This window comes from Eptesicus fuscus, chromosome 7, assembly GCF_027574615.1.
Source record: "Eptesicus fuscus isolate TK198812 chromosome 7, DD_ASM_mEF_20220401, whole genome shotgun sequence".
In the NCBI taxonomy this organism is placed as follows: domain Eukaryota; kingdom Metazoa; phylum Chordata; class Mammalia; order Chiroptera; family Vespertilionidae; genus Eptesicus; species Eptesicus fuscus.
The window spans coordinates 17,991,605-18,012,078 of NC_072479.1; the positions used below are offsets into that span (position 1 = coordinate 17,991,605).

General features: G+C 48.3%; 1 protein-coding gene across 1 annotated transcript in view; it reads right to left on the reverse strand.

Annotated features, from left to right (window-relative positions):
* Positions 1-20,474, reverse strand: part of CRACR2A (calcium release activated channel regulator 2A) — a 77,737-nt gene that overhangs the window by 22,404 nt on the left and 34,859 nt on the right. Inside the window, exons 6-11 of the mRNA XM_054719716.1 lie at positions 18,773-18,868; positions 16,756-16,943; positions 10,710-10,781; positions 7,041-7,086; positions 5,079-5,185; positions 2,928-3,267 (exon numbers count right to left, since the gene is read on the reverse strand). Coding sequence (XP_054575691.1) covers positions 2,928-3,267; positions 5,079-5,185; positions 7,041-7,086; positions 10,710-10,781; positions 16,756-16,943; positions 18,773-18,868 — 849 coding nt within the window. The remainder of the gene's footprint in view (positions 1-2,927; positions 3,268-5,078; positions 5,186-7,040; positions 7,087-10,709; positions 10,782-16,755; positions 16,944-18,772; positions 18,869-20,474) is intronic.

Genomic DNA, 20,474 nt, shown 5'->3' on the forward strand with positions numbered 1-20,474 from the left:
GATACTCTTGCCTCCCTGCCCTTTGCTCTTCTGTCCTATCTCATCAGCTTCCATCCAGGATCCCCATTTGCCCTGGGAACAAAGGCAAGACAGTCTCCCCTTCGTAGACTGGGAAATCCTAACACCAGGCCACTGGCAGAGTGTTCAAATCCCCCAGCACTGCTGCTCCTCCTGCCCTGCCCAGCAGCAGGAGGGCTGGGGCTGAGCCCACTGCCCATTCGTCTGGGATGCTGAAGCCCAGTGGGGAATGGACTTGCTTAGACACTGAGGGAATGAGAGGCAGAGTAAGGACCTGCTGCCCGCACAGGGTCATTGCTCTCCACGGAGCCCTCATTCCTTTGGGAGAGCTGTTTGCTCATTCCCCCCAATCCTGCCTTCAAACCCAGCCCAGCACTGCTGGCCTAGGTGAGGAAACTCTTTGGAATCAATTTAGAAGTGGATTTGGGGGAATTAGCTTCTGTCATCGAGCAAATACTATAATGGAGTGGCAACAGATCTTAGCAGTACTTGAGTATCAGAGAAAAGCCACTAACAGCTTTTTGGGGAGAAATCAATTCCATGCAGCACTTAAGTGGGAATTCAAGGTCAATTTCAGGAATTTAAACTTAAAGAAAAAAAATGCTCCACACTCAAAAACTATGCCCCCTGCCCCGTTTTCTTTACTCTTGCAATGCCAAGGGTATGGGCTCTCTGCCAGTGTCTGCTCAGCCTCTGTCTCCCTGTAATTTGTTTGAGACTAAAGCTCAGAGCAGCATCTGTGTCCTCAGGCCCAGGTGAGGGGGAAGCATGAGAAGCCCAGGGCAGGGGGAGCAGTCCCGGCTGCAGGGGCTGTGCCTGACATTAGCCCTGTGCCCACCCCCACCATGGGACAGAACACTATTGTTTTTCAGGCCAAAGAAGATAAACACATTTATTGATTGTTCAGCAGCGGCAGGACACACCTCCCAGGTGCAGCAAACTCCTACTCCGTGTTCACGCACTTAACCATGTCCCTTCTGGGGCTAATCCACAGTGAGCCAACTGGTTTGGGGCAAGAGAACTGGAGAAAGGTCTGCTCATCTCCTTCCTTTTATTAGTTTAAAAATAAAACTAATTTTTTTTTTTTTTTTTTTAGAATTAGGAAAAACAGAAAAGTAGGGAGGAAAATAATAATTATAATCTACCCTACTGCCCTGCTGTGGTCACTACTCATGTTCAAATGCATTTCTTCCAGGCTTTTTTTCTATAAAGATGAATGAACATATGTTTTATAGAGTGACTTGAGATATTATAATTTTATTATTTTCTTATATTACTAAATTATAAATATTTCTCTGGTTCACTATTTTTTAAATGTTGTTTTAAATATATTTTATTGATTTTTTTTACAGAGAGGAAGGGAGAGGGAGAGAGAGTTAGAAACATTGATGAGAGAGAAACATCGATCAGCTGCCTCCTGCACACTCCCTACTGGGTATGTGCCCGCAACCAAGGTACATGCCCTTGACCGGAATCGAACCTGGGACCCTTTCAGTCCGCAGACCGACGCTCTATCCACTGAGCCAAACCGGTTAGGGCTAAATGTTATTTTTAACAGCAGTGTAATATTCTACTGAATTAATATGCTATAGTTTATGTCCTATTAGATTTTCCTGTTTGCTAATATACACTTATATTCTTGCATTAAATCTTTGTCTGACTTTGGTTATTTCCTGAGAAAAGATTGCTAGAAGGAGAAGTGCTGGTTCAAAGGACATGGTATTTGTAAGTTCACGATTCCTGCTATCAATCTACTGTCCTGAAAGGTTGCACAGTTTCTGGCTCAGCAGCCTGGCTCGAAGGGCCTGCCTCATGCCACCTTCCGCGGAGCAGAGCCTCTGCTGAGGCTGCTGTGGCTGCTGGTGGATCGTATTTCCTCGTTGCGGCAGTTTCTGTCCCCAGCTGGAAGGCATCCAACCTGGTGGAGCCTCAATGTGTGAGAGCAGAGGGAGAAGTCTGGGCCAGGCTGCACCCCTTTGGACTTGACTTCCCAGTCTGCCAGAAGGAAGAATACATCTCCAAAGCCTCATCAGATGACTGCAAGGATCAAATGCCATAGCAGACACAATGCTTAGCCTTATCCCTCTACTGCTGGCCTCTTGACATTTCTTTCACATTTGTGGGGAAAGCATGGGGTACTAAAAACCCCATCTGTGCCCAATGCCTACATGAATAGCGCTGACAGGGTTGTGGAAGGACAGGTAGGTGAAGGGGCCCCACCAGTGGGTGCCACCACTTCTCCATCCTCCCTGGGGCCTGGGCCTCCACTATTCCACCCTTCAGAGGAGTGACACATAGGCATGAATCTTAATCCAGACCCAAGGGTGATAACTGATACCACACGTCCCTGCACGGTGGCCAGAGAAGTCTTCCTGTCACACCTGCTAATACAGCCATGGAAATGCTCAAGGTGGCAAGGGCTCAATTCTAAAGGGCTGGCCTGGTGTGCAGGGAGGAGCCTCTTTCACACTGCCAGGGCCATTTCTAAAGCTGCTTTGGAGGGTCATGTGGAGGGGTCAAGGCTCAAGGAGCCTATTCCTAGGCTTAGGTCACAAACAAGGTGTGGAACATCATCACTATGAGCCAGAGGAAGATGGTTCATATGGCCTCCTTCTCCCCACAGTTTAGAGGAAGACCTGGTGGGGAGTTCAGGTGGGACATGGGATTGGAGCCTTTCGCTGAATCAGAAAAGAGCATAGGGTAGGGAATAGGGCAAACATCAGAGTTTATAAGGAGAATTTACCAGGACTCCTGAGTCTCCCCCAAGACACTCAGCTAAGCAGGGACAGGTAGTATTTGAAGGACACAAATATAGTGAATCGTGAGACCAGTCACATCTGATTTCCTAAGCTGCCTTCGGGGCATGGCATAGGAGTGACCTCTAAAACCAAGGTGCGACGTGCCCTTACCTTAGACAGAGCTTCTTTCCCAACAGGCTGCCCTCGGGGAGATGTGGGTATGAGTTCTAGCTGAGAAGGTTGGGCCTGCTGGCTTTGTCCTTCCACCCCCTGGTCGGAGACCTCCTCCTCTTCTGGGCATTTGCTCAGTGGCCGCTCAAAGCTGCCATCCAGGAGCTGGGGCAGGGGGTCTTCTTCAATGGAGATGATTCTGCGGAGTGCCCGGGGGAGTGGACCCTCAGCCCCTGGCTCCCTGGCTCCTGGCTCCTCTTCTGTAAGGGGATACCCACTCAGGCCCAGGGAGCTTCTCCTCCTCAGCATGCCAAACACATCTTCCTCCTCCTCTGACTGGCTGTTTTGGGGTGGAGAAGAAAGAAGAGGGGGAAGCAAATGGTAAAATGTATCAATATGGAAGCCATATAGCTTTTCTGACAGATGACAAAAGAGCACCACACCTTGGGGGCACAGAGTTCCGGGTAAGGGAAAACCAGATCCAGCATTGTTTAGTTCATTCACTCAAGACACTTATACAAGTGCCTGATGGTGAATGTGATGAAAGTGATGGTGAAGGTGATGCTGATGAAGGTGATGATGAAGGTGATGATGGTGATGACAGTGAAGGTAATAATGATGATCTACCAGGTATTAAGCTAATGTCACAGTCATGAACAAATGGACACATCCCCTGTCCTTGAGGAATGCTCAGCTTAGTGGAGGGGCTAAAGCAATAATGACACAACTAAACACATTTTTACAAGTTGTGAGAAATGCTGATAGAGAAGAAAACTGTGTGAAGAAAGGAGCATAAATAAAGCATCCTGGGTTAACAATCAGATAGCCTCCACTCTGGTCCCAAGGCCAGCTCTAACTAGCTGTATGTCCCCACTAGCCAGATGTCTCCTGGCTCAGAGGCAGCTGCCCACTAGAGCACGGGCTTTGGGTCGAAGGAAGCCAGGGTATCTCGACCTGCCTCTCCTTCCTTTCCCTTTCTCTTCCAGTGACCCTGCAAGTCAGTCAGGGGGAAGTGGCCTCAGAGCCTGTTTGCTCACCACTGTTTTTACACCCAGCACACAGCACAGTATTTTGCACTTAGCAGGCACTCGATAATAGACATTAATGGCAGGACTCATGTCTAATTTATCTTTGGAATCTTCACAGAACTCAAAAGACTATCTACTACAGAGGAGGGAATTGGTAAATGCTTATTGACTGAATCAATCAATGAATAGATTCGGTTCTGAGGAACCAACAGGCCAACTATTATTGCACAAACTTAGCTCCAAAATTGTATCTCACTGTTCAGATACTTAGAAATTCACAATGATTAGGTCCAGAGACTTGACTCATCAGCTGACTGACAGCCCAGAGCCACCTCCCTTTGCCCACCTGGCATTGCCTGCGTGCTGTCCTCAGTGTCTCCTAGATGAGCAAGTTCGCACACTTTCTCCCCAGATCTAATACTCAGGGATCCAGCTGCCTCTACCTCTCTCTGGCCATCAATGTGGATGGAGCACATGCCAACAAGAAGAAGAAGAAGGGGATTGGCTGGTCTCTGAATAAACAACAAACCCCTCCTTTGGGGATGCAATTATGTGTTATCCAACAGGAACAAAATATGTCATCTTTGAGTTAATTAAATATGAATCATTGAAAGGAATCAGTCAAGCACAGGACCTATTCTTGTCTGTGAAGGAGTTCAACTATTAGAGATTCCATAGAACACTTTCATTGCCCTTCAGAGCCCAAATAGTCATGTGCCTGAAAAACCAAGTGTATCCATTCTGCTCAACTGACAACTGGGCATCGTCAGGCCACACCCTCCATCTCTGTCCCTGACCTCTCTTGTTCTCGCTCCTCTGCTGATCTATAGCACTGACCCAGTCCCTCTCTGCAGGCACACACCGGACAGAACGGGAGGGACAGAAAAGACAATGGCCTGTCCTTTGGGCTTGCTCTGCACCGGCTCCTCCTTGGATGTGAGAACAGGAAGGGATATGTCCTCCAAGATTCAAGGGGAGTGAGCACAGCTGACCCCAGGCTTCTCCACCAGTGCCACTTCTCGAGGGTTAGTCTGTACTCAGCACAGCACAGGCTCGGGGCCTGCTCCCAAGGAGTACAAGACCAACGAACAGACAACGAGTGAACAAATAGAGGACAACTTACCTTCTAAGGATCCCTCTGCCGTCCATATATTTGCCTATCACAGAGCCAGATCTCTGTTTCCAGCTTGCCTTGGCAGCAGCTGTGTTTGCTTTGGCTGCCTTATCTTTCTGCAGAAACACAAAAGGCCCTCAGATCCATGCCTGCCAGTTTGTCCCAATGTTTGAGCAGAAAGGGCTCAACTTTCCCACCTCATAGGTCAGGCTTTAGACAAAACTCTGAATAAGCAAGTGACGTTCTGGTCTCCCCGCTGGCATTTTCACCAGAATCCCTCCACTTCCTGTTTAATAACCTAATCAAATGAGCCAACACACAGTTTAGAGCCTGGGGTCCACGATATTGCCCTTCACAGGACTATTGATCATTTGCAAGAGCACAAGTAAGAGGAGCTAAATGTGGAAAGCATAGGAAGACTGCTTATGGACAGAAAAGACTCTGCCTCTTTAAATCACACTCTCCGTGTGGCTCCAGTTGCAGGTATTCCCAAAGCCTCAGACATAAGAAAGAGAACAGCCCAGAGGATCAGTTCACCCAGCCCCTGTCCACAGCTACTAAGCTAGCATAGGGTATTTCAAACCTTTTGTGGGAGGGAGCTGGCTGTGGATAAATGGCTCACACATCTGTAACGAAGAGCCTGGGTGGGGTGGGGGCTTGCACCCTCTTTGTCAATGCTCTCTAACAGTCCCTAAAGGAATCTCTCATTAACCAGCCATCCCCATGATTCCTGATGATCCTTAAGAGGGGAGGCGGGGGGAGTGGCAGGACTCCCAGGGCCTCTGCAAGTATGACTATAATGATTCCAAATTAATCTTTAATTATTACCCAGAATTAACATAATTTGTATCCCTCTTTCTTAAGCCCATTTCCTTTTCAAAGCAAAATGAGTTTGGCAGGTGAGGGAAAGCAAGGTCAAGGGATTAGGATGACATTTGGTTGGAAGTTTTAAAATAAATGCAGAGTTACTTCTAAAATAATAACCATTATCATCATCAAACACACATGTAGGCTGAAGCCTTGCTCAGGTGGCGCAGAGGTGTTTGCTGCCAGTCAGTGATGGAAAAGAAACGGTGGAACAAGGTCCCTCCAGGATTCGCAGTTATAAACCGGGCGCCCTTCATTCAGGGCAAACTAGCTGCCCCTTGCCGCCTGCATTTAGGCCACTGTTCAGCCAAGTGCAAGACCTCCTCTTTCCAAAAGTTTTTCTCAAAAATTCCTACCATTTGGGGGGAAAATAAAGAATAAGGATTCCCTTTCCTGATGAGGTAGGCAGGGCCATGGTTCAAGGAGGCAAATAACTTGCCCAAGGAAGGACACACATGAACTTCATGGTGTGATCATTCTAATAATTAAAAACCCACATCAATCAGTCCTGCCACCATTTTTCTTCCCTTGAGAGCATCCAACAGCTGCTGTCTAAGAGGGAAGAAAGCAGGGGGACGTGGGATCCTAGATTTTGTTTAATGCAGCCCAAAGGGAAGATTTTAAATAAAAATAGAATTTCATGTTATTTGGGGAAATGTGTAAGCATTGTGCTCAGGTCTGGAGAAGCAGGAGTCCCCACAGGGTAAAAACATTGCTCATAAAAATCTACTATGTGAATTGTAAAGTATACATTTTGAATTAAAATGCAAATTTTTCATCAAGAGATAAAAATTTTAATGAAGAAAAACGCTGTGAGCATTGTGGTGTAAAGTGATCATGACATTTCAACTGCGTCATCTCAGGGACAGAGCTACCATTTCTGCATCCGAGAAACGCGTGACCCTCCCCATTATTTGCCTTGTTATGCCAAGAGGGAAGTGTGTGACTTCATGGGAAATTAACACACTGTCACCCAGGAGGTCCCCTGCATTTTTATTATTTTCTAAAAAGCAAATGCCATGGTCCTGCCACACAGAAAGGAGCAAGCAGACCCCAAACCACAGTCCTTGTCTTTCCCCAGAGGAGGGGGCACCGGGCACTTACCTGAAAACGTATGTCCCTTTCATCCTGGAGGTGCTTGTTCCTTTCCCTGCGATGGAAAAGGGGAATCTATTCAAACATAGAGCTTGTGGCCCACTGAGCCAATGGCAGCATTGCCAGCGGGTGGTACAGAGGAAGGCGTGGTGTGGCTGGCCCAGAGCGGTGCAACCTCTTTCCTTAGGGGTTGTGGTTAATGGCAGAGGGAAGTCTGTGTAAATCAGCTCAGAGGAAGGGGATAGACAGAGTGGCCTCATGGCACCCATGCCCTTCAGATCACGCACTGACTGGTCTATGCCATCACCAGGGAGCCTCCCCCAGAGGGTGTCCAGGAGTTCCAGCTGGGCCTGTGAGTCGCTCTGGGGCCTGTGTGCCCTCTATGAACCATTCATTCGTGCCTACATCCTCTCAACAAGAGTCTCCTGGACACCCATTATGTGCCAGGCACTGTTCTACCTATGAAGGTTACACCAATGAACAAAACAGGAAGTTCCTGCCCTCAGAGAATGTGTATTTTAGTGCTGGCATAATTGCTGCTGAGAGAAGGCAGGAAAGTGGAATAAAGTGTGCCAGGGGGTAGAGTGGTGTTTCAATAGGGTGGTGAGGGGGGGCCTTGCTGAGAAGGCAGCATCTGAGCAGAGATTCGGAGGAGGAGAGAGAAGCGCTGTGGGTATTTGAGGCAAGAGCATGGCACACAGAGGCGGCTGCTGGGGCACAGCCTGGGCTGGGGGAGGCCTGCTGTGCCTGAGGAACAGAACGAAGGGCAGCAGTGTGCTCAGAGGGAGAGCATTAGGAGGCAAGGTCAGAGAAAAGATAGAGGAGGGGGGTGACCTGCCATTCAGGGCCTGTGGGAACTTTGATTTTTCCTCCAATTGGGAGATGGAGCCGTGGGGGTGGGTGAGGGGAGGCAGAGGAGTGTCCTGATCTGACCCAGGTTTTCAAAGGAGCCCTATAGGCGCTGTGCCAAAACAGACTGCTGGGGACGAGGAAGGGGCCCTGAGAATTGGTCAATATTTTAATTAACATGTTGGTCGGTCATTAGTTCCCCCGTCAGTGGAATAGTGGTAGAAAAAGCCTGACTAGAGGGTGAGAATAAGAGGGAAAGAAATGGAGACAGTGAATATAAGGGCAAACAAATCTTTTGAAAGTTTTGTTGAAAGTGATTAAAGAAATGGAAAGTAGCTAGATGTGGAGGGGAGGATGAGATACGATATAAGAAATATTATAATACATGTAGATCTCTCCAAAGGGAGGGCACGGCCGTGGTCTGACTGTCATCATTGTAACGTGGCCATTTACTGGGCACGGACCGTGGGCAGGCACTCCGCTAAGTGAGCTGCACGCGGCAGGCGCAGGTCTGAGACAGGCCGGAGGACCGGCCTCAGTTCCCGGGGCTGTTCTGCGCCAGCTGTGCCTCTGGTGAGCAGGCAGGCACACAGCCAGGGCCTGCAGAATGAGTGGGAGGGACGAGGAAGGTTCTTGCAAACCCTGAGGATGGCCAGGGGAGCTTCTCATGCCGGGATGGCCCTCCCTCTGTGCAGGAGTGATGTGAGCGGCCCTGTGTGTGGGTGGGGACTTGGGGAGCCCCGGGAGCCACATCTTTCTCAGGGCTTTGCTGTTGTTTCATGCTTTGTGCAGCCACCGCCATGCAGAAGCCTCAGTACTTAAAGACATGCTAGGCTCTTTACACGTGTCCACTTTCATTCGCCTCACTCCCTGTTGGGATTGCTACCCACATCTATCAGCTGAGTCTCAAAAGAAGCCTGAGAGGTGGGCAGGAGATTAAGACTCCCCCTGGTTAAGTCAATTGTCCAAGGGCACACACAGTAATGAGGGGCAGTGCTGGGACTGGAACCAGATGCAGCTGCAAAGGGTGTGTCCCTGAAAGTGCTTCCATTTGCTCCATTTCTCTTAGGAGGGCAGTCCCCTCCTCATCCGGTCACATCCCGACTATTGTCCTGTTTTCACCACCACCACCACCCCTCCACATTCCCACTATTCTCCCCACCTCACCCCTCTCCCAACTTCCTCTCCTCAACTTGCGTTTCCCCATTGCTCTGAGTCACTAGCTGGTGACTTCAGTGTGGAAGAGAAACCTGCTGGGGGCTTCCCCTCCACATCTGGGCTCTCACCAGCTGGCAGAGGCTGAGCTTGGTAACCATGCAGTAGCTCTAGCCACATGATTCTGCACAAATGCTGCTCTCCTTTAAAAAGATCCATAAGCATTTTCAGAGTGCTGCCTTGTCACTCCCCTCTGCTCATTCATGTTGAATCTGCCCTTTTCTTTTTTCCAAGTATAACAGAAAGAAGGGGGAAAACACAAAAACTTGGCCTTGAACATCGTGTTCTCTTCCTTTCACTAACGCCTTCCTGAGAATCAACATCTTCTCTTAAATGGATGAGAACTTGGCCTTTGGGGCCTGTTGGAACCAGGCATTGAGCACAGTAAAGTTGAAGGGCATTCAATTTGAAGCACTTTTCAATTTGGTAGCATCATGGATGTCAGACACAGTGACCTCACCTTGCTTTCAAACAAAAAAACTAAACAAAAGCTTCATCATTTGCCTGATTTAAATGCATTTGCCCTTTACAAATCCGAACCGAGAGTCCTTCTGCTTGGTCACCTTTCCCCAGGAGGTGTTTGGTAGGCAGCAGGCACTTAGAAACCTCAGAGGCAGAACTCAAAATGCCACCTTTCCCACACAGGTTTGGTGGGGTTTTGTTTGGTTTGGGTTTTTGGCACATTCCATACCAATGAGCTTTGAAGTTACAGTGAGTTTTAGCAGGCTAAGGGAACTCCATTCTCGGTGCTGTTTTGACTCATTTTCAGGCAGACCCTGCAGATTGCTGACCATGGCAATAAAGTGAATATCGTCATAGAGCAAGTCATGAATTTTTCGGTTTCCTAGTACATATAAATATAATTTTATTCTATATTGTAGTCTATTAAGTGTGCAATAGCATGATGTCTAAAAAATGTACAAACCTTAATTAAAAAATACTTTATTGCTAAAAAATGCAACACATCATTTGAGCCTTGTGGAAATATGGCACCAATAGACTTGCCCAATGCACCATGGCCCCAAACATGTACTTTGTAAAAAACCACAATATCTGCAAAGCATAACAAAGTAAAGGACAATAAAATGAGGTGTGCCTGAACTCATTCAACAAACATGAATGGAATACGGCAGGATAAAGAGAATCGACCCGATGTGGATCTCAGTTCTGGCTCCACCAGTGAGTAGCTGTGTCCCTTTTGGTAAATTATCTCACTTCTCTAATATCAACTTCCTCATCAGTTAACAACTGCCTGTATTAACAACTGCCCTACTTACTTTCCTAAGTTTTGTTGAAGATGAGAGGGGTAGTATGGCTGGCACAGTGTAGATGCTCAATCAATTCAGGTCCCCTCCTACCAGACAAGGGCCATTCAGGGTGCTGTGAGAGACACTGAGAAGGGGTATAAACTGGAGAGGGAAGTGGGCATGTGTAGATGGACCAAACATAATGGAGAGGGTGGTACTTGGTGTCTGAACAATATGTCAAGGACAGGGAAATGAGGGCGCTCTCTCAGTGGCTATATTTTCCAGCATGTAGGCAGGGAGGACTCAGCCTGGCCCCCACCTGAGGCATCTGGGATACGCTCTCAGAACACACACAGCGCTGACCCACCTCAGGAAATCCAGCTGCTTCAGGAGCCCCGACTTCTCCCGCTGCAGACTCTCCGTCACGCGGTACACTTCCCTGAGGAGGAGGCAAACAGCAGTGATGAATGATTGTTCTGGTGTGTGTGTGTGGGGGGGGGGAGCTACGGGGTATGAGGCACCCAGGAGCCCTCACACTGGAACCAGCAGGCAGTGCCCGCGCTGGGGACTGAGGGGTTTCAAGGAACATGACCTTCCTTGGAGAGCACCTGCCACGTGCAAGTGCTCACAGCCATGACCTCAGTTAGTCATCACAGACACCCCATTTCACAGACACAGGCAGAACTTTAATAATCCTCCCAGCTCACACAAACAATCCAGGGTCCTCATCAAGGCCTCCTGGCCCCAGACATGCTCATTCCACAGCCACTCGCACGTCATCTATGATAGAGAACCACTGTTTTCCCAGGCTCCAAATGGTCCTGCCCCCTAGGTTCAGGGGATTAGAATCAATATTCGTCTCCAGCCCAGTCTTGGAGGATGAGAGCAGAACTGCTATTCTTTTTCCCTTGGGTGCTGGTTAGGTTTGTTTCCAGGAGCTCTCAAAGAATCATTTTCCTGCTTCACCTCCTCCCAAAGTCTCCAATCTGTTTTCAGATATCTGGGATTTCCACCATTGATCACTCATTTCTTTGACTTAGATTTCTTATTTCTAGCTATAAAGCAGAGACTTAATGCATCAGTTACAATCAGCCATTTATATCACAGTGTGAACATGGTGGCCATATCGGGAGTTGTGAGGAAGGGAGAGAGAAGCTGAAAGTTGCATGGGTGGCTGGAGGGCAAGGTAGTAAGGCAGGGTCCTGTCAAGTTTGCTTACATCTGAATGCTCCCTGCAGGGCCCTGCACGCAGGCAGAGTCAACAAGAAGCAGCAGGAAGGAAGAAAGGAGAGAGGGAAGGAAAGAGTGGGGAGGGAAAAAGGAAGGAAGGAAAGAAGGAAGGAAGGGAGGGAGGGAGGGAGGGAGGGAGGGAGGGAGGGAAGGAAGAGTAGAGGTGAGTTGGGGAGGTACTCAACAACACTCAGGGAAGAAAGGAAAAAAGGCATAACTGGAGACACTGGGAAATAAACCATGATTGACTTCATAACTTCACCTCCATCCTTTCCTCTGTGCTCTGCACCATGTTTTATGCAAAGGACGCAAAGTTCCACCTCTCCAAACCACAGCACGGCATTTAGTGAAGGGAGCATCTTACAGCCTGATAACATCATCAACTTGCATAGGCTGTCAGAGCATCTGGATTGTGCACACCCTGGGCTGGGCAAGGACAGTCACCTTCGGCCACCCATCCATGTCACTGAGCTGGAGAAAACAGAACCAGTTTGCTGGGTCCATAAGACTCAGCCAAGCTCACAATGACCTGGTTCCTGAAGAGGTATCTGTGATGGCTTTCCCCCCTTTATAGAATAATTATAAAGTCAATTTACAATAATAACAGACTGAATTAAATTCTAAGTTCACCTCAGATAATCCTAATTAAGCAACAAAACTTCTCTGGCTCCTGCAGAGCTGCAAATTCCTAACATTTTATTACCAATTATATTTAATTTCAACTTGGGGGAAAAACAACATATTTGCCATTACCCGAACCAGGTTCCCAAACCCCTGTCTAGGATTCTGCTCTGATTGGCAGTGAGAGCTGCCTCCTGGCTGCCTCTGTGCCCCAGGAGCCAAGCTTGCCTGGGAGCTTCATGTGACCCCAGCTGGTCCTGCTTCTCTCTGGGGGCAGAGGGAGTGGACAGCTTACCCCCGCTATGGAGAACCACTCATTGCAGATCTCAGGTCTGGGTTCTCCCAGGGAGGTTGACTAAGGAGCCAATTCCTAAATAAGAAGGTGTTACAGGTCTTCTCTGGCCTTGTTCTACAGAACCAGCTGACCATTGGAGCTATACCAACACACATATATACACACATCCTATATAATAATCCTATATAATAACAGAGGAATATGCAAATTGTCCAGAACACCATATGTCACGACCGCTCAGCAGGCGGCATGCACGGCAGGCGCGGGTGGACGGGGTCTTGCAGCATTGGGGATGGGGGTGGGGCCATGACGGGAGTTAGGCAGGCACACACAGAGGGAGGCCTCTGCTGTGGGCCCGCCCCTGGGGGTCCGCAGGCCTCTGCCACAGCCTGGGGTCCGAAGGTCTCCCCTGGCTCCGGCCTACTTTTTTGGGGCAATCCATCGAGGAGCCCTGGATGGGAGGGTAGGGCCTACCTCTTTGGGGCAATGAATCATGGGGCTCTCACACTGTGACAGGGCACAGGCCCGGCTGGGGGATCCCTCCCGCCCCCAGGTACACAAATTTTGTGCACTGGGCCACTAGTATATTATATTACATATCCATGCAAACACATCTGTTCATTTGTCTAGTAAACATTCATCCAGTTGGATATCTATATATATAAAAGCCTAATATGCAAATTGTCCCCTAGGGAGTTCGACCTGAAGACCGGGAGTTCGATCACTTGCTATGACATTCACTGACCACCAGGGGGCAGTGTGGAAGGAAGGAAGGCCCTGGCCAGCAGCCAGAAGACCCTGATCGGCCTTGATGCCCGGCCAGGCTGAGGGACCCTACCTGTGCATGAATTCCGTGCACCAGGTCTCTAGTATATAGATAAATAGACATCAGACTCTTGAACAATGTGGGGGTTGGAAGTGCCAATCCTCTGAGCAGTTGGAAATCCATATAAGTTAAATTGACCCTCCACTTACACAGATGCCACCAACCAGGGATAGAAAATACAGCTGACTCTTGAACAAGGTGGGTTTGAACTGCTCAGACCCATTTATACACATAGAAACATATTCAGATTGTTTCGTGTTAACAAAAAGAAAAGCATTTCTGGGTGAAAAAAGGCACTTGGATGTTTGATTAAATGACCTTGGAAGTCCTTCTAACCCAGACATTCTAAATGTTTACACTGGTAATATGTGAACTGAAAGGGGAAGAACTTGTCTTTTTCACAGGAGTAGCTGGTGAGAGATGTATGGTTGCTGTTAGGGAACTGCTATTGGGTTTGTTTTTAGGAGACAGATGAGATATGGAGCACACTCCGAAATACACTGTCAAGTGAAAAATGCAGGCAAATGCAGAATAATGTGCTACCATTTTGTAAGTGAAAATTGTGTGTATGCATGTGCACTTGCATATGCTTAGAACTCTCTAGAAGGACCCACAAAAAACCATGACTGGTGGCCTCTGCGTGGCTGGAGGCCAGAAGTGGTAAGGCAGGGGATAGAGGCAAACCTCTTTTTAGTGCATATCCTTTTGTGCCCTTTGAATTTTGTGCCTTGTCATAAACTACCCTAAATAAAAGTTAATTAACAAAATAAACGGAGAGGTGCTTTCAGCTGACCTTCATCTTTATTATCTTCCCTGCTTGATTGTTCTTTCTTTATCATATTTTAAAATCTAGTTCTCCTTCCTTGAGCATCTTCAGAGAACAGGAAAATCAATTTGCCCGTTCAGAATTCTAGCTGATAAATGACTCAGTCTGTTTATCTCTGAATCTTCCCTCTTCCCCTCCCAGCTGTGAAGCAGTGTCAGGCAGCAAGGCATCAGAACCAGGCTCTGTCCCATTTTCTGGAACTAACTAGCTGTGTGGCTTTGGGTTGGTCACTATACCTCTCTGAGCCTCAGTTTCTTCATTTATAAAAGGAGAGATGGATTAGGCAACCCTGCTAGCGGTTCTCAACCTGTGGGTTTCGACCCTAAGACCATCGGAAAACACAGATATTTACATTACGATTCATTAACAGTAGCAAAATTAGTTATGAAGTAGCAACAAAAATAATTTTATGGTTGGGGGTCACCACAACATGAGGAACCGTATTAAAGGGTCGCAGCATTAAAAAGGTTGAGAACCACTGGATTAGAGCATTTAGGTCCTATCAGTCCTGGCGGTCTGGGACTCTGTTCTATAGAGGACAAGCGAGGCTCTCGCTGCCTTCTCTCCTGACCTCCCTGGAAGGCCAGGACATGCTCTCCGGGGCTCCAGCACTCTTTCTGACTGTACAGGACACTGCACGCTTCTCCAAAACAAGTTGTGAAGGGAGGAATCATTTATCTCTTCCTCCTATCCCTCCTCCCCTCTTTTTTAATTCCCAACCTCCAGAGACTGTATCTCTGGCTTGGTTAATTAAGATGAGGCTTCGGGAAGATTTGAATCCTCCTGTTGTGATCTGGTACTCCACGCTGTGTGCTCATTTCCATCTGCTATTCTAATGCCTGCGCCTTCAGATGTTTGTTGCTTTTAGAACTTGATTGAATTTTAAAAGCCTGAATCCTTCATTGTTTGCAAAGTTAAATGCCTGTGCCTTGTTGACCTGCTTTCAATGAGGAGGAACTGATTTTGCTCGTTTACAATGAAATACACTGTCTTTCCACTGGTCACCCAAAAATTGGCGTGTGTGCGTGTGCGTGTGCGTGCGTGCGTGTGTGTGTGTGTGTGTGTTTAACTGCAGGTATCTAGGGTAAAACTTTAAATCCAAACACCTCCCTCTCACCCTAGGCAATCAATCCCACATGGTACAAGACACCACCCGTGAGCCAGACAGCAGGACAATTTGATTTAGGCCGATGGACCAACATTTTGCCAACAGCTGACAGAGTGAGGGCTTTCACTTTTGAGCAAGGAAAGTGAATATATGTATAACATCGAGCATTGGTAAGTAATACTGTCTTTCCTCTAAAATCAGACTTTCGTCCTACCCAGCACAGGACCAGGCACACAAAAACATTTCGCAGAATGAATGGATAAAGACATGAACGAGTGTATGAACAAATGAGTGAGTGAATGTTGGCCAGTCCAATGCCCGTGTAAATATTTTCTAGCTGGCTCATTATTCCTTGGGAGGGTAACCAAGAGTGTCTAGCATTAAACTTCTTGGACAGATGCTAAAAAACCTCTGAACCTCAGTTTCCTCATCTATAAATCAAAGTTGATCATAAGCGTCCCTGCCACATCAGGATGCTGTAAAGGTCACAGGAGATAATGTTAAACTATCGACGTGAGATATGTTGAATGCTCAGCACAGTACCTGGCACAGAGTAGTTTTCAATAAATATTTGCTAAATAAGTACATAAATATATGGAGAGATGAATGAATAAATAAACAAGTGAGATTCTTCTCCCTAGGCCTCAGAATGCATTTGGTCTCAAAACCTAACACTCCTAAGACAAGATAAATGCTGATATTCCTCAGCAACTTCTCCAGCTTAACACACAGACCATACCTGGAATCTTCTCAGGCATGCCTCTGCCTCACAAGCTGAGCCCTGTCCTGACACCACAAGCAGTTCACTAGCAAACCAGGCCCCGAGGGGTGTGGGGCTGCCTGACCAGCCCATGCAGAAGAATACTTGTAGGGAAAGGGGGCAGAGCTGGAGTGAAGATTCCAGGGCACCGTCACATGCCCCATCCAATTACATGTCCATCTCGGAAGTGTTCGGGCTTCACTTCCGTCCGCTTCGGTCTCCCAGGTTCCAAAACTACTGCAGTCATGTTTTGTCTATCCGCTCACTCAGCATTTTCTCACAGACTGAAATATATTTGTTGGTTGGATAACATATCTTCCTGATCACATAATAAATTTTCCAAGGACAGAGCTCTATATCCTAGATCAGTGATGGGCAACCTTTTGAGTTTGGTGTGTCAAACTTCACCAAAAAACTGAGCATAACTCGGGTAGTGTGTCACTTTGAGGAAAAAACATTATTTCGCAAATGTTTCATCCTCAGCATGCGGCCACGTGTCATCAGAAATGGCTACGCGTGTCAGTGCTGACATGCATGTCATAGGTTTGCCATCACTGTCCTAGATAATGCTCAGCACAGCATTGATCTGCTAATAGTTTCAGGAAACTAGACGAGATCTTAGGGAGCAAGGGGTCCAATCCCCATTTTACAGGCAAAGGGACAGGGTCTCCAAGCGGGGAGATGGCATGCTCACCACAGGGAGGGAGCTGCAGAGCAGTGATAGGGGTGCCTAAAGGCCACACTCACATCTCCTTCTCCTGGTGGAGTTTGCAGGCCTCTTGCTGGAGGCTTTCCAGCTGCTGCTGGGCATCCTGCAGCTCCCGGGAGGTGCGCTCCAGCTCCCGGGCCAGCTCCTGGTTGGTGAGTTTCAGCTTGGTATTCTCCGCTTTGGTTTCATGCTTATCGTTATGCAGGGCTGTGCACTGGCCCTCCAGCTGGAAAGGAATGGGTGACAGAGAGGAATGGCAGGCAAGCACCATTGTCAGGCTGGCCTACCCTGGCCTCATCTAGCTTTTTCCACTTGGTGGGCAGGGACCATCGCTGTACCCCTCACTGCCCTCAAGCTTTGTCCTGTTTCTTCATTCACATGTATACACTGCAGGAAGCAGGAGGAGCTTCCTGAACAATCTCAGCTCTCCCTTGTCTCCATGGGGCTACGAGAAAAGGAAATTCCACATCCACCTTTGACTCTTATCTCAATGGTAATTATCATCATCTCATCAATGGACTTAAGATCTAAAATAAGTCCTTCCTATTGTCCTTTAAGCCAGTTTCTTCTCCTTGGCCATCAATGGAATGGAGAACACTAAGTAAGGGGTATCCTCATAAAACATCCCTCCCAATTTTGAATACTGAGATAAATCTATCTGTTACCTTTCCTTCTCTCAGCTGTGTAAGTCCAATTCCTTTAATCTACAGAAGCTTTGATGGTAGCCAGAAAATTCCTAAGAAATAGCTAATATAGGTCAAACCAAACATGTTCCTAAAGCAACTAAAAACCTGCATTTGAATGACTTCAGCTTTTCTTGGCTAGTGCTCATGCCTTGCAGAGCTTCCAACCCTCTCACTAGAGGAAGCATCAAACCAAGGCAAACTGATTATAAAAAATTTAGTTTAATGAATGCAGCCAGTAAGGGGAGGAGGAAGAAACGATGAGGAATTTTGTGTGATTCTCAGGAGGCTCCTGTGTAATCAGGTAAGCATGCAGTAAGTAAATCGAGTGGCAATCATTCATGTGAGGGATAACTCTAATTGGTAAGGACTTAGTGCATAATAGTGAGGAGGAGAAAGGGTAGGAGAAGCAAGTCATGGTAAGGCTGTGGAAGGGGGATGGGAAGGCAGCTGCCATTTCCTGGAGTTGAAACCATCTTGCTGCAGAGGAAAGAAACCCAAACCCATAGATTGGGTAGCAGCAGGAGTGGAGCAGTCTGCAGCCTTAGCATGGGGTGTCTTCACACACATTTTCATGTGTTGCTAAAAATAGCCCTCTCTATTTAAACTGCAGCAATGTGTCTGGGTCTGTCCAGGGCTGGATTCCTTCCAACACAAGACAAAACAGGAGGATTAGTGGCGCTCTGGTCTCTCCCCTCCATGAGCCCTGGCTTTGAAGAGGAGGCAGTGAGCCTGAGGTTTGCCGAGGTAATCAATCTTTCTGGGGTCATTAGCCAGGCGTTCCCAGCCATCGTGGATGGACACCGTGCACCACCCAGCCTGCCTGCTGGGAGCTCAGGTGCATCAGAGGAGCGTCTGTGTCTGCATCCATCTTCAGGAGATGGAACAGTCATAAAGGAGGTGATGAACCACGTCCAGGGGGAGATGGGGATGGAAAATCTGACCTTTGAAGAGCCTCTTCCTGCTGGAGGCTCCATGGCCATCCTGGCGGGCAGACAGTACTGTCTGCAGCCTCCCCCAAAGTACCAGGGACTGTGTCCCTTGTACCTCAGCACTCCCCTCCTCTCTTATACAGCAAGCAGGGAACAAATTAACGTTTTGGCATTCGGGTGGCTCCTGGGCACAATTATACGGCAATGTCTGCAGATACTTCAAGGGAAAATTCTTAGCAACTTCTCAATTTAAACACCTGGCATTGGAGAAGCAAAGGCTTTATCTTGGGATCATCTCTGATTTCAAATGCTCTCTTGTACAACTAAATGGTTCTTTCAGATTGAAAAAGGGAGAAGTCCTTAAGTGAATGTCGGGGAAAGTGGGCCAGAGCCAGAGAAGAGGATGCAGTGAGGGCCGGGCGTCTGAGGACACAGCATACCCGCTTCTGCTTCTGGGAAAGTTGCTCCAGCTCCTGCTCCTTAGACAGCAGCTTCTGCTCCAGCTCCTGACGGCGGGCCTGAAAGCGCTCTGTGTCCTGCCAGAGAGAGGGACACGGGAGGCATAAATGCACCTGGGATGGAGACTTTTTCCCACCTTGAACCTGCTCGTCAGCAGGGCCTGCCCATCCTGGTGGACTTGGGGGCCTCCCCATAGCATCCCAGGGCCTTGGTGATCTGCCAGCTGGTTGGTGCAGCCCAGTGAGATACAGAGTGCAAGTGCTAAGTGTGGCTTGACTGGCGACAATGTACCCCTCCCGCCCTGTAAAAGCAGTGTCAGTAAGTGGGGGAGTACTGAGCAGGGAGAAGAGAACAGGGCCTGACCTCAAATCTCAGGCTGTCTCCTCATCTGTAAATTGGGGGGTGGATTATCCTTCCATGTGGATATTCTGCTCCACGTTGGGCCTGTCATTTCACCCTTTAAATGACCCTCACTCTGGAAACACAGGGCATCATTTCTTTTGGGTCTAGGTCCTCACTGTTTTCTGACCCTGACTGAGATTTTCCCTTCCTCCTGATGTACCTTCCCTCCCATCCTAGAACTAAGCTTCCCCACTCAGGGATGCAGAGACCCTGATGATGCAGGAGCAAAAGAGACCTGGTTGCGGGATAAAGAGGAAAGTGTGTAGGTTGTCAGGATGCCTGACACTCTCAACAGAGCCTGGAATGGTGCAAAGGCCCTGAACTGGACGTCCGGAGACTTGAATTCCAGGCCTGGCCTTGCCCAGCTAACTTGCTCATTCTTCTAGATCATGGAGTCTTTGTTCATAGAATAGAAACAAAAATACCCATGCCGCTTGTAGCTTTCCACTTGCCTGAAGGTGCAAACCATGCAGGAAGAGAAGAAACCACCATAACCTCCAATAACTCACTGTAGGAGCCCCGGTTGCCCATCCCATGGAACAATGCCTTCCCGAGAAGGACAGCTGTGGAGGCTGCACTGGAGGGGCAGCCCGTCCTGCTGGCAGGTTGCGCGTGATGGTGCAACAGTCAGGAAACATGGCTGCTCTGGGGCAGAGGCCTTTGGACACCTCTGTTGAAAGGTTCAGGGTATTTCCTGGGCTCATTGTTCGTAAATGCTACCTTGATTCCTCTGCCCATTTTCAGGCAGGTGACTGCAGCTCAGGGACAGCCTGCGACTGTCCTCATCTCAACCACACGTAATGGCAGAAGCAGATTTGATGAGGCAGCTCCTGCTCCCAACTTCTGTTACAGGAAACCTGCTTCATCTGGCTTGTCTGCTGCTCATGGGGCAGGTACCCGGTGGGCAGTGCTGGGAGGGGAGCAGCTACAGATCCCCATGGCGATGCTGCCATCTCCACCATGGGCCTGCAAGTGTCTTACTGCCCCGCAGCACAGAGCTTTGAGAGTCTAGTACCTGGAGCTGTGTGTGCAAGTGACTAATATTTCCCTCATGGTCAACAAGCTGCTAACCATAGAGCCAGAATCCAAACCCCGAAAGGTCCTGCTTTTCCATGCTGTCATCAACTGTAACACCACTGCGCTCACACTGTGGCCCGGCAAAAGCCTGCGTATCCAAGGCTTAGTAGCATGCCATAGCACTTTCTAATAGTTTCCATGCTTATGCAGAAAACATAAATCTAAGCCCTGAGTCTGAAAGGCGTTTGCTATTGAGAAGGGAGA